We start from the raw sequence: 14,577 nt of genomic DNA on the forward strand, positions 1-14,577 counted from the left end.
ATTAAGAACAGTAGTATTAATAGAGAGCTAAGAGAGGTACAGGTAAGACAGTGACTACTTTTGTCTGTGTGGTTGAAGACTTTACAGAAGAGTTGACCTTGAAGGATCATTAAGTTTTTTTAGATAAAAAGAGAAAAAAGAGAAGAAATTTGCTGCTTCCTTCTTTTTTGTAAATTTTTTTCTTTTTTATTGAAGTAACACTGGTTTATAACATTATATAAATTTCAGGTGTACATCATTATATTTCAATTTCTGTGTAGACTATGTCGTGTTCATCACCCAAAAACTACCTACCATTTGTTACTGTACACATGTCCTACTACCTCTTTCTCCCTCCTCCCTCCCCATTTCCCCTCTGGTAACTACCAATCTAATCTCTGTATCTGTGTGTTTGTTGTTGTTGTTGTTTTTATCTTCTACTTACGAGTGAAATCATACAATATTTGACTTTCTCCATCTCAGTTATTTCGCTTAGAGTAATACCCTCAAGGTCCGTCCATGTTGTTCCAAATGGCAAGATTTCATCTTTTTTATGGCTGAATATTAGTCCATTGTATACATGTACTACATCTTCTTTATCCATTCATCCATTACTGGGCACTTAAGGTTGTTTCCAGTTCTTGGCTATTGTGAATAATGCTGCAGTGAACATAAGAATGCAAACGTCTTTACACATTCATGTTTTCATGCTCTTTGGATAACTACCTGGAAGTAGAATAGCTGGATCATATAACAGTTCTATTCTTAATTTTTTGAGGAATCTTCATACTCCTTTCCTTAGTGGCTGCACCAGTTTTGTAATGGATTTCTAAATGTTGGCGTTCTCACTGATCAAACCTTGGATTCCCTTCTTTTCCTAAACTCTTTCCTGAAGTAATCTCATTCTTTTCCATGGATTTAAGCACCTTCTATATTTGTTTTTTAAAATTTATTTTTTCTTGAATTTTATTTTATTTTATTAGGTGTACATCTTAATTTATTTCGAATTCTGTGTAGGTTACATCCTGTTCACCACCCAAAGACTAATTACAATCTATCACCACACTTGTGCCTAATCATCTCTTTTGCCCTCCTTCTTCCCACCTTCCCCTCTGGTAACCACCAATCCAATCTCTGTTGCTATGTGTGTGTTTGTCATTGTTTTTATCTTCTACTTATGAGTGAGATCATACAGTATCTGACTTTCTCCCTCTGACTTATTTCACTCAGCGTAATATCCTTGAGGTCCATCCATGTTGTCACAAATGGCTGGATTTCATCATTTCTTTTCTTTCTTTTTTTTTTTTTGAGGAAGGATAGCCCTGAGCTAACTACTGCCAGTCCTCCTCTTTTTGCTAAGGAAGCTTGGCCCTGAGCTAACATCCATGCCCATCTTCCTGTACTTTATATGTGGGATGCCTACTACAGCGTGGTGTGCCAAGCAGTGCCATGTCCGCACCCGAGATCCGAACTGGTGAACCCCAGGCTGCCGAGAAGCGGAACGTGCGAACTTAACCGCTGCGTTGCTGGGCCAGCCCCATCATTTATTATGGTTGAGTAGTATTCCATTGTGTATATATACCACATTTTCTTTATCCATTCATCCCTTGATGGACACCTAGGTTGCTTCCAACTCTTGGCTATTGTGAATAATGCTGCAATGAACATAGGGGTGCATGTGTCTTTACGCATTTGTGTTTTCAAGTTCTTTGGATAAATAACCAGCAGAGGAATAGCTGGATCATGTGGTAGATCTATTCTTAATTTTCTGAGGAAACTCCATACTGTTTTCCATAGTGGCTGCACCAGTTTGCACTCCCACCAACAGTGTACAAGGGTTCCTATCTCTCCACATCCTCTCCAACACCTGTTGTTTCCCGCCTTGTTACTTATAGCCATTCTGATGGGAGTGAGTTGATATCTCATTGTAGTTTTGATTTGCATTTTCCTGAGAGTTAATGACGTTGAACATGTTTTCATATGCCTGTTGGTCATCCGTATATCTTCTTCACAGAAATGTCTGTTCAGACCTTTTGTCCATCTTTTAATTGGGTTATTGGTTTTTTTGTTGTTGAGATGGATGAGTTCCTTGTATATTTTGGATATTAACCCCTTATCTGATACATGGTTTGCAAATATCTTCTCCCTTTTGTTAGGTTGTCTTTTCGTTTTGTTGATGGTTTCCCTTGCTGTGCAGAAGCTTTTTAGTTTGATAGTCCCATCTGTTTATTTTTTCTTTTGTTTCCCTTGCCTAGTCAGACATGGTACTTGAAAATATGCTCCTAAGACCAATGTGAAAGAATGTACTGCCTATTTTTCCTTCTAGACATTTTATGGTTTAAGGTCTTACATTCAAGTCTTTAACCCATTTTGAGTTAATTTTTGTACATGGTCTAAGATAATGGCCTACTTTCATTCTTTTGCGTATGGCTGTCCAGTTTTCCCAACACCATTTATTGAAGAGACTCTTCTTTCTCCATTGCATGCTCCTGGCTCACTTGTTGAAAATTAGCTATCCATATATGTGTGGGTTTATTTCTGGGCTCTTGATTCTGTTCCATTGTTCTGTGTGTCTGTTTTTGTACCAGTACCATGCTATTTGGTTACTATAGCTTTGTAATATATTTTGGAATCAGAGAGTGTGATACCTCCAGCTTTGATCTTTTTCCTCAGGATTCCTTGGACTATTTGGGGTCTTGTGTTGTTCTATATCAATTTTAGGATTCTTTGTTCTATTTCTCTGAAAACTGTTGTTGGAACTTTGGTAGGGATTGCGTTGAATGTCTAGATTGCTTTAGGAAGTATGGACATTTTAGCAATGTTAATTCTTCCCATCCAAGAGCACAGAATATCTTTCCATTTCTTTGTGTCTTCAATTTCTTTCAACAGTGTTTTACAGTTATTGGTGTACAGATCTTTCTCCTCTTTGGTTAAGTTTATCCCTGGATATTTTATTCTTTTTGTTGCAATTGTAAATGGAATTGTATTCTTAATTTCTCTTTCTGTTACTTTGTTGTTAGTGTATGGAAGCACAACTGTCTTTTGTATCTTGATTTTGTATCCTGTGACTTGACTGTTTTCATTTATTATTTCTTAAAGGTTTTTAGTGGTTTCTTTAGGGTGTTCTATATATAAAATCATATCGTCTGCCAATAATGACAGTTTGACTTTTTCTTTTCCACTATGGATCCCTTTTATTTCTTTTTCTTGCCCGATTGTTCTGCCTAGGACTTCCAATACTGTGTTAAATAAGAGTGGTGAAAATGGGCATCCTTGTCTGGTCCTGTTCTTAGAGGGATAGCTTTCAGTTTTTCTTCATTGAGAATGATATTAGCTGTGGGTTTGTCATATATGGCCTTTATTATGTTGAGGTCTTTTCCTTCTATACCCATTTTATTTAGAGTTGTCATCATAAGTGGGTGCTGTATCTTGTCAAATGCTTTCTCTGCATCTATTGAGATGATCATGTGATTTTTGTTCTTCATTTTGTTAATGTAGTGTATCAAGTTGATTGATTTGTGGATGTTGAACCATCCCTGCATCCCTGGAATGAAACCCAGTCGACCATGATGTATGATGTTTTTAATGTATTGTATTTGATTTGCTAGTATTGTTGAGGATTTTTGCATTGATGTTCATCAGTGATATTGGCCTGTAATTTTCTTTGTGTTGTCCTTGTCTGGTTTTGGTATCAGGATAATCTTGGCTTGGTAGAATGAGTTGGGAAGCTTCCCTTCCTCTTCAATTTTTTGGAACAGTTTGAGAAAGATAGGTATTAAGTCTCCTTTAAATGTTTGGTAGAATTCACCAGGGAAGCCATCTGTTCCTGGACTTTTATTTTTTGGGAGGTTTTTGTTTACTGTTTCAATCTCCTTACTGGCGATTGGTTTATTCATATTCTCCACTTCTTCTTGATCCAGTTGTGGCAGGTTGTATGATTCTAAGAATTTATCCATTTCTTCTAGATTATCTAGTTTGTTGGTGTATAGCTTTTCATAGTCTTCTCTTATAAACTTTTGTATTTCTGAGGTGTCCATTGCAATTTCTCCTCTTTCACTTCTGATGTTATTTATTTAATCCTTATCTCTTTTTTTCTTGGTGAGTTTACCTAAAGGCTTGTCACTTTCATTTATCTTTTCAATGAATCCACTCTTGATTTTATTAATTTTTTCTAATTTTTTTTAGTCTCTATTTCATTTATTTCTGCTCTGATTTTTATTATTTCCTTTCTTCCGCTGATTTTGGGCTTTGTTCTTCTTTTTCCAGTTCCTTTAGATGCTCTATTAGATTGTTTATTTGGGAGTTTGCCTGCTTGCTGAAGTAGGCCTGAATTGCTATAAAATTCCCTCCTAGAACCACTTTTGCTGTATCCTATAGATTTTGGCAAGTGATATTTTCACTATCATGTGTCTCCAGGTAATTTCTGATTTCTCCTTTGATTTCTTCATTGACTCCAATTGTTGTTAGTAGCATTTTGTTTAATTTCCACATAATTGTGGCTTTTCTTATTTTATTCCCATAGTTGATTTCTGGTTTCACTCTTTTGTGGTCAGAAAAGATGCTTGGTATTATTTCGATCTTCTTAAATTTATTGAGACTTGCTTTGTGACCTAATATGTGATCAGTCCTGGAGAATATTCCATGTACATTTGAAAAGAATGTGTATTCTGTGGTTTTTGGATGGAATGTTCTACATATATTTACTAAGTCCAACTGGTCTAATGTGTCATTTAAGGCCGTTGTTTCCTTGTTGATCTTCTGTTTGGATGATCTATCCATAGGTGTAAGTCAGGTGTTAAAATCCCCTACTATTATTGTGTTGGTGTAGATTTCTCCTTTTATGTCTGTTAATAATTGATTTATATATTTAGGTGCTCCTGTGTTGAGTGCATAGATATTTACAAGTGTTATATCCTCTTTTTGGATTGTTCCCTTTATCATTATGAAGTGCCTTTCTTTGTCTCTTGTTACAGTTTTTGTTTTACAGTCTATTTTGTTTGATATAAGTATTGCTGCCTCCGCTTTCTTTTCTTCGCCATTTGCATCGAGTATCTTTTTCCATCCTTTCACTTGAAATTTGTGAGTATCTTTAGGTCTGAAGTGTGTCTCTTGTATGCAGCATATATGTGGGTATTGTTTCTTTATTCAGTCGACCACCCTATGTCTTTTGATTGGAGGATTTATTCCATTGACCTTTAAAATAGATGTTGATAAATATGTATTTATTGCCATTTCGTTACTTTTGTTCTGTGTGTTTTAGTAGTTCTTCTCTGCTCCTTTCTTCTTCTCTTGCTGTCTTCCCTTGTGGTTTGATGGCTTTCTTTAGTAATATATTTCATTTTTTCCCTCTTACTTATTTGTTTACTTATTAAAGGTTTCTGGTTTTTGATTACCTTGAGTTTCCTGTATAATAATTCTACCTATATAGCAGTCTGTATTGAGTTGATAGTCTCTTGAGCTTGACCTCTTTTTAAAAGCTCTACTCTTTACTCCCCTCCTCCCACATTTTATGTTTTCAAAATCATATCTAATCTCTTGTTTTGTGTGTGTCTATCCATTACCCTCTTATCATTGAAATGGGTAATTTTGGTCCTTTTGTCTTTTAACCTTCATATTATCTTCATAGATGGTTGATCTGCTACCTTTACTGTATTTTTGCCTTTACCAGTAATTTTATTGCCTGTTTTTTTCTTTTTTGATAACTTTATTATCCTTATTTGTGGTCTTCTTCCCACTTAAATAAGTCCCTTCAGCATTTCTTGTAGAACTGGTTTCTTGGTGATAAACTCCTTTAATTTTTGCTTGTCTGGGAGGCTCTTTATCTCTCTTTCCATTCTGAATGATAACCTTGCTGAATAGAGTATTCTTGGTTGTAGGTTTTTTCCTTTCAGCACTTGAAATATGTCATGCCACTCTCTTCTAGCCTGTAGAGTTTTGCCTGAGAAGTCTGCTGATAGGTTTATGGACTTTCCATTGTATGTTACTTGTTGCCTTTCCCTTGCTGCTTTTAGGATTCTCTCTTTATCTTTAGTTTTGGACATTTTAAATATAATGTATCTTTGGGATTATATTGTTTGGTGCTCTCTGTGCTTCCTGTACTTGGATGTCTCTTTCCTTCTTTAGATTAGGAAAGTATTCAGTTATTATTTCTTCAAATAGATTCTCTGCCCCTTTATATCTGTCTTCTCTTTCTGGGACACCTATAATACGAATGTTAGTGCACTTGATATTGTCCCAGAGTCCCCTTAGACTGTTCTCATTCTTTTTAATTCTTTTTTCTTTTATCTGTTCAGCTTGTGTGACTTCCTCTAGTCTTTCTTACAGCTTGCTGATCTCTTCTTCTGTATCATCTGCTCTGCTATTGAGTCCCCCTAGTGAATTTTGCATTTCCAGTATGGTATTCTTCATTTCTGATTGGTTCTTTTTTATATTTTCTAAGTCTTTGTTGACTTTCTCACTGTGTTCATCCAGTCTTCTCCCAATATTGTTGCGCATCCTTATGAGTTTTTGTTTGAACTCTTTGTCGTCTGCATTGCTTATTTTTCTCCCATTTAGTTCTTTTTCTGGGGTTTTGTCCTGTTCCCTTGCTTGCAGTGTATTCCTTTGCCTCCTCATTATGCCTCTTTCTCTGTGCTTATATCTATGTATTAGGTGAGTCACCTATGTCTCCTGATCTTGGAGAAGTGGCCTTATGTAAGAGATGCCTTTTGAAGCCCAGCAATGTGCTTTCCTCTTGTCACCAGTCCAAATGACCCAGGAGTGACCCCGTGGGCTAACTTGTGTCCTTCTGCTGGTGCAGAGTTGCTCTTACTGCAGGTACCCAAGGAGTCTAGTCTTTCCCTCCCTGGCCAGCTGTTCATAAATCAGGTTTGGCGAGCCCCAGTACCATCGTCTACAAAGTCTATAATAGCATACTTGTGTTGCAGTTTTCCTGTTAACTGGGTAGTTACCCAGTGGAGTTGGTTGCTAGGCTCAGGTGCTTACAGTTGCTGTAACCTCAGGTCTGCAAGGCTGTTGTCAGCTCTCTTAGGGTTGCAGCTGAATTGCGTTGGCCCTAGACACAGGAGCACCCAATTGTTTCAGGATATGGAACGTGGCGTCAATCCTATTTGTGCTGTTTGTGAAGCACAGGTGTTCTGCTGCTGATAAACCCCACCCCCCACAGGTCCACACACACCATCAGCACACTCTGGTCTGTGCACACTTCCTGACCGCATGGAGTCTACCCCGTTGTCCCACTGCAGAGGCCCCCACCTCTCCACCAACACCTCCCACAGTTCACCTCCTCCTCACACAGGCCCTGCCCCACAGGGACAGACACACTTGCCTACCTGTAGAGGATCAAGGCACCCAGTCTATGCAGGCCGACAGGTAGCCTGAGGGCTTGCTGTTGGGTGGGGCTGGTCCCTATGGCAGGCTGCCTGCCCTGGCTGAACTGGATTAAATCTGTGCTCTATTTGATGTGGCAGACCCCTGAGCCAACATGGTCTGTTGGAAGGGGAAGAACTTCAATGTTGTCTGCCAGCATCTGTGTCAGCATGGCTGTTCTACATCACTACAATAGCCGCCATCAATGTTTCAGTCTCTGGAGAGGTCTCACCTCTCACTGGTATGCACTCAGAGCCTACCCGGTGAGTCTCTTTTCACCAAAGGCCTGTGCAGCCTTCTTTCTGGTGATTTTAGGTTGCTCTCTGAGACCAATGAATTTGTGCATGGGCCCTCTAAGAGCCGAATGTTATCAGCTTTCATCTGATACCTTTTCTGGGGGTATTCCCATTGCACTTAATAGCCAGCCAAGCCAGATAGTAGGACAGTCGTCTTAGTTGTGCTGAGTCTGAAGGATACTTATAGTGGTAATGTGCCCCTGCTAAGGTCCCCACTTCTCCAGCGGGGGCTGTGTACCTTAGCGTGGCTCCTGCCTGGCTGGCTGTGAAGCTCCGTGGCTCACAAAGGTGGCTTTCTTTCTCTCCAGAAGGAATTTCTGCCTCTTCCACCTCAGTCAGGACTGTCCCTTGTTATGGCGGTTCTTTTTGTCCAGTTTTCAGTGTTCTCTTCAGGGTAATTTTTCCAAGAATAGTTGTAACCTGGTTGTGTTCTTGGGAGGAGGTGAGTTCAGAGTATGCCTATGCTGCCATCTGGATGAGATCTCTCCTGCTTCTACGCTTTTTAAATGATAGAAAGATGATTTACATTTGCTAGGATGCTTATATATTTTCTATCTGAGAGGCTGATAGCTTAGCTTTTAAGTTTATCACATTTTCCATTTCTGTGAATAGTATACAATCTCGTATATATCTTAGTCCTTAAGGTTTTTTTTGACAAGATGTTAGATCATAACATACAAACAGACAAGTTCTATATATTTACGTACAGAATAACAAAAAGTTATAAACACCTATGTATTCTCTACACAAGCCAAGAAATAAGACAATGTCAGCATCTGATAAGCCTCCTGTGTGTTTCTTTTCCTTTTTTTCTTTTTTTTTTTGAGGAAGATTAGCCCTGAGCTAACTACTGCCAATCCTCCTCATTTTTTGCTGAGGAAGACTGGCCCTGAGCTAACATCTGTGCCCATCTTCCTCTACTTTATATGTGGGATGCCTACCACAGCATGGCTTTTGCCAAGTGGGGCCATGTCCGCACCCGGGATCCGAACTGGTGAACCCTGGGCTGCCGAGAAGCAGAACATGCAAACTTAACCGCTGTGCCACTGGGGTGGCCCCTGTGTGTTCCTTTTCTATCACACTCTCCTCCCTCCCTCCCTAGGGGAAACTGCTATTCTGAGATTTGTGTTAATCCCTTTCTTGCTTTTGTTTCATGACTTACACATCTACTTTCTCAATTGTGCAAGCAGATAATTTTTTTTGAGAAAATAATAAAATTCCATCGTTAATTTAAATTGTGAATGTCACATGTACTTTAAAAATGTATTCATTCTTTCTCTCAATAATCAGTTCAGTTATTCCTTGCCTGCTCTTAGGTAGCTGTGTTCATATGTGTTTCTCATTGTGAATCTATATTCACTTGTAATACAGTGATAGTGATGTGATAATAGCTAATATTTATGGAATGGTTTTAACTGCAAGGCGCTCTTCTAGGTATTTTATGTATACTAGCTTATTTAATCCTCATAATAACCCTATTAGATAGATAACATTATTTCCATGTTATAGCTGAGGAATCAGCCAGTCCTGTACAGGTTAAGTAACTTGGCCAAGATCACACACGTATTATGTGGGATTTGAACCCAGCCACTCTAACTCTTCAGCCTGCATTCATAACTACTGTGTTAAGATTTTCTTCTTTCTTGATTACCTGAAACAAGAAATTTGTAGTAGTTTTAGTGTTTATGAACCTGAGAGAGGTATTTTCAAATTTTATAAGAGGTTTATTTGAAATACTTTAAAGAAATATTTTATCTAAAATTCTTGGCTTGTTGTGACTTGACATTTATTTGTTTCCATAGACCAAATTATCAAAAAGTGCCCTAAGTTTTATCTAAGTATTTAAAAGCATATTAAACTAATAATTTCACAAAGTTTGTAGTGAATTCTGAAATTTTGAAAGATTTGATTGCTGTGTTTTAAGTTCATGATAGTATCCTAATTAATGTAAGAAACTAGTAAATGCATTAAGAAAAAGAGCTTGTATTATTTATTTTTGTTGTGATAAGTGATATAGTGCTTTACTCACATTATAAAATGGCATATAAATTAAAATTTAGTTAAATTTTCTGTGCTAGTGCTTGATATTGATAAACATCTTCTGATAATTGTTTTGTTTTTGTTATCCTACTTGAAAGCACTCAAACCATGTTTTAAAAATGGAATTGAGGGGGCTGGCCCCGTGGCCGAGTGGTTAAGTTTGCGTGCTCCACTGCAGGCGGCCCAGTGTTTTGTTAGTTCGAATCCTGGGCGCAGACATGGCACTGCTCATCAGACCACGCTGAGGCAGCATCCCACATGCCACAACTAGAAGAACCCACAACGAAGAATACACAACTATGTACCGGGGGGCTTTGGGGAGAAAAAGGAAAAAATAAAATCTTTAAAAAAAAAAAAAAAGGAATTGAAATAGTTCTTATTAATATAACTTTAAATATTTGCTATTGTTCTAACTATTACTTTTCTAGTCTTTTTATTTAGGAAGTCATTGCAAATGTTTTTATGGACCTAAAGTAGATAGCTGAAAATGTAATCCACAATAGGAAGATTTTTAGAGACATAAAAAGAGATCAGATTGAAACAATTCAGTTATTGGATTGAGTAAAAAGATGAGAGAGGGGTATCATGGTTCATTGCCCTTTTGAATCTGGGTGTCGTTGCCCTTTTGAATCTGGATGTCTGGGGAGAGAGTTGGTGTCAATTTAGGGGAATACTGGAATAGAAGGATTCTTGATTCTTACCTTATTCTGTTTAAGGATTAACTTTCTAGTTCCTGGAATAGAACTAAAGCAGGCTCTTTTTTTCTTTAAAGCTATGAGTTTTATACAGACACTCAGACTCATAATGTCTAAGTTATACAAGCAAACTTTAATGAGAACCAATGGGAGAGAGAAATCTCTAGTCAAAGAGGAAAACTAGGGATATATAGTTTCTCACCAATGAAAGCAGACTTCCTTGCACAGTGACAGCACACATGGTTGGTGGAGTTGTTTTGATAGCTTTCAGGTTTCTTCTTCAGATAGGAAGAAGAATAATTTTCTATTGGTAGGTATAAAAGTACAGGGGGATATGGGCAGTGTAGGTTCTTTTGTCTCTCGTTGTCCTGGGGAGACTGACAAGTCCTTCCTTTTTATTAGGCTACCTGGATATTGTCCTGACTCTTAATAAGAGCAGTCAAACATTCAGGGGGCTGGAGTGATTAAACATGTTAAGGGTGGGCACGAGTAGATATACCTTGCTGAAAAGACATGGCTAAAGCCAGTTGCAATATTTCATTTGACAAGCCAGTGGCATCTAAATTTAAACTGCATTATAATTAAGTTGCATTATCTGTGGAAAAAAATAGAAGCCCCGTAGGCTTTTATTATTTTAGAGACAATTTGACATCTAAAAGAAAGGTCTTCTTATAAAGTGGCATTTGTTTAGGAAGACTGATAAGCCCCTACAGGATTCAAAGCAGGGCATTTTCCTTCTTTTTGAATGTTGTGATTTGCACCTGAAGTTCTTGTTTTCAAGTTACTGTATCCTAACAGGTAACTCTAAAAATGCCTGGTTTAGCTGTGGAAAGTAACGTTGTTTTGTGTGAATGGTACATTATTTATACCCGATTTCTAATGCAACTGAGTGTTATTTATGTGCGTCATAAAATATGTATAAGATTAACTTTGTTTTATTTGGTAGGATATTTAAGTCTGTGTATGGTAATCTTGTTAAGAATATATGAATAATAAATTTATTTTTTTGTCTGTTGTATCAAGACTAAAAATTGAACTGAACTCTTTTGTTTGAAATGAAGGAAATATATTTCTGAAAAAGTTGTTAGAAGGTCTAGATATAGAATTTTTGTGTTTAATTGGGCCTTCCTAGATTCTAAAGTTATTAAATGCTGGAAAGCCTTGCTTTTCTGCTTTTGTTTAAGTAAACAAAATGGCTTAAGAATTAAAAATTACTGTATGTTGTCAATTATAGTAGTAGATTTATGTATTAAAACCATGTCTCTAATATAGAGTGTCCATATTAGATAAGGAGAAATACCTGTAGGTAGGGCCAAGATTTCCGTTAGAAGATAGCCTTGGTTTCTCTTCAATATATGGGCAGATAAGGGATTGAAGAACTTGGGTTCTGCACCATGGAGCGCGGCCATAATAGTTTAATTCTGGAAAAAGTTCAAAGAAGATAATACCTGCTCTTCACTTTCGTGGTCATTATGAAATTCTCAAGGCACCCTATGAACATGTAATTTTAAACAATCGATTTTTCTGTGGAACTTTAAGATAAAATAGTAGTAAAGTGTAACTTCCTCCAGTGTTCCTCTTCCAAGTCAACTTAATAGCATTGTGTATAGAATTATTGAATATTAAACAATTAGATTTTACAGAATAATTTTCCGACAATGACCATTTCAATTGTATAGCACTTCTTATAACATTAAATGGATAATAGGAATAATTGTTTTTTGTTGATAATATCTTCTCATCTGCAGAGAGAAAAATATAGATTGGCAGGATTCTGTGTATCCAGCTGATGGTGGATTGGTTTTAAGGCATTAAGCTAAAAGCTGAAAAGATGAGAAAAGAGTAATATTAAAATATATGCTTGGTATGTCTGATTGATGCTTAAAATATTAACATAAAATTTGGCTTCTTGTAGGTTCTGCAAATCAACAAGACTTTTCTTCAGGGAAAAGTGAAGATTTAGGAACCGTTCAGGAGAGGTCTACCAAAAGCCTTGTTATAGGTCCTCTTGATTTTCGCTTGGATAGCAGTGCAGTACACAGAATTTTGAAAATGATTGTTTGTGCCTTGGAACATGAATATGAACCATATAGCAGGCTAAAACCAGGTCTGTTTGGCTTAATTTTGAATCTCTTACCAGTTGATTTGAATAAGTATATAATCCAATTTGTTGTATTTTGCCAACTTATACTTTGTAGTATATTTTGCCTGTCTGACTTTCATGTATTTAGTTGTTAATATAAAGAATAAGCTTGTGTGTGGAAGTTATGGGAGAGTAAACTTGTGTGTGGAAGTTATGGGAGAGATCAAGATTTAGAAGCTATTTGCCAGTATTGTCAGTATTTTCTGAGAAAGAGCTGCCCTGAGCCAACATCTATTGCCAATCCTCTTCTTTTTGGTTTGAGGAAGATTAGCCCTGAGCTAACATCCGTGCCAATCCTCGTCTATTCTTTTATATGTGGGACACCTCTACAGTTTGACTGATATGTGAAGTAGGTCTGCGCCCAGGATCTGAACCTGCGAACCCAGCTAACTGATGCTGAACTTTAACCACTTGGCCACAGGGCCGGGCCCAGTACCGGCAGTATTTTATTGTCACACCTTTTTGATACTTTTTCTAATATATACTCTTGAAATATGACCATTTTTCCACCTTAGTGGATTCTAAGGAGGAGACATGAACCCCATGAAGATGGGCTCTAAACATACAAATTTAACATTCAAGAAAACTTAGGTCTTACTGGTAAAAAAGAATTTGGTGTACAACTAATTTTTTTCTTCATGGTATGAAGATTTGGTTATCACAGTTTCATAAAATGCAAATTCCTTTTTTATGCAATAAAGTCCTGTAGAGTAGGACATGATAGCATAATGAGGGAGAATAGGATGGTAACTCAGCCTATGTGGTCAGACTGTGGTTTGAATTCTGACTCCCCACTTCTTATTGACCTTAGGAAGTTTAACTAACATAACTGATTTTTCATTTCTCTATCTGTATAACAAGTTTAATTATTGTGACAGGAATGGTTGTCTCCCTAATATCCATTCTTCTCTTATAGTAATAGAAATTTCCATGATAGAAATTTTCATCATGGGAATAAAGAATACACATCCCAAGTAGAGTCATATGACTAGGTTCTGGCTACTGTGATGGGAGCAGAACTTAATGTGAATTTTTGGGCCATGACTTTAAAAGGAAAAGAGCATACCTTCTCCTCCACTTCCCGCATTATAATGGCTGGAAAGCAATTATAATGACAGGACGGGAGACAGGGTCTCATCTTAGACCCTGAGATGAAAACTGCATTCTGAGGATGACACAGCAGCAAGATAGAAAGAACCTAGGTCTTAGGTAGTGTAGAAGCACCATGTCAGATCTGGAGCCTTTAGACTCAGATTATGTGAAAGAGAAATAAGCTGCTGTTTTTGTTGAATCTTCTTTTATTTTATTTTTGTCACAGAAAATTTACCATTATTCTTAATGATACACTAATAGGACCTCCTAAAGGTTATTGCATATAAAAACATGTAACAGAGTGGGTAGTGCATAATAAGTGCTTGACATGTTCATACATTCATTTTTTTTTTTTAAGATTTTATTTTTCCTTTTTCTCCCCAAAGCCCCCCCGTACATAGTTGTACATTTTTAGTTGTGGGTCCTTCTAGTTGTGGCATGTGGGATCCCGCCTTAGCATGGCTTGATGAGCGGTGCTATGTCCGTGCCCAGGATTTGAACCCGTGAAACCCTGGGCTGCCGAAGCAGAGTGTGCAAACTTAACCACTCCACCACAGGGCCGGCCCCCATGCATTCATTTTTTGCACCTTGCTTGAATGCGTACTCCATGCCAGACACTCCTGTAAGTGCTAGAATGGTACGTACAGAATGGCTAAAATAAAAAACAGTGACAACACCAAATGTTGGGAAGAATGTGAAGAAACTGGATCACTCATTCATTGCTGGTGGGAATGTGAAATGGTACAGCCACTCCTGAAAACAGTTTGGTAGTTTCTTTGAAAACTAGACATGCAACTGCCATATAACCCAGCAACTGTACTCCTGGGCTTTTATCCCAGAAAAATGAAAATTTATGTTTACACAAAAAACAGTGCATAATTTGTTTTTCTCATGTCAGAGTCCAACATATAACATGAATTTTTATTTGAAGCAGTTTCTCATGTCAAAAATGTGATATATATAA

The 14,577-nt window shown here is 37.3% G+C and overlaps 1 protein-coding gene across 22 annotated transcripts in view; it reads left to right on the top strand.

Annotated features, from left to right (window-relative positions):
- The window catches only part of VPS13B (vacuolar protein sorting 13 homolog B), a 777,539-nt gene that overhangs the window by 78,062 nt on the left and 684,900 nt on the right, over positions 1-14,577 (top strand). For all 22 annotated transcript variants that reach the window (XR_011421645.1, XR_011421647.1, XR_011421646.1 and 19 more), the window contains one exon: positions 12,294-12,485. Coding sequence is in view for 18 of the 22 variants with exons in the window: in XM_005613228.4 (XP_005613285.2) it covers positions 12,294-12,485 (192 nt within the window). In the remaining 4 variants the exon portion in view is untranslated. The remainder of the gene's footprint in view (positions 1-12,293; positions 12,486-14,577) is intronic.

Source organism: Equus caballus, chromosome 9 (assembly GCF_041296265.1).
Source record: "Equus caballus isolate H_3958 breed thoroughbred chromosome 9, TB-T2T, whole genome shotgun sequence".
NCBI classification, from domain to species: domain Eukaryota; kingdom Metazoa; phylum Chordata; class Mammalia; order Perissodactyla; family Equidae; genus Equus; species Equus caballus.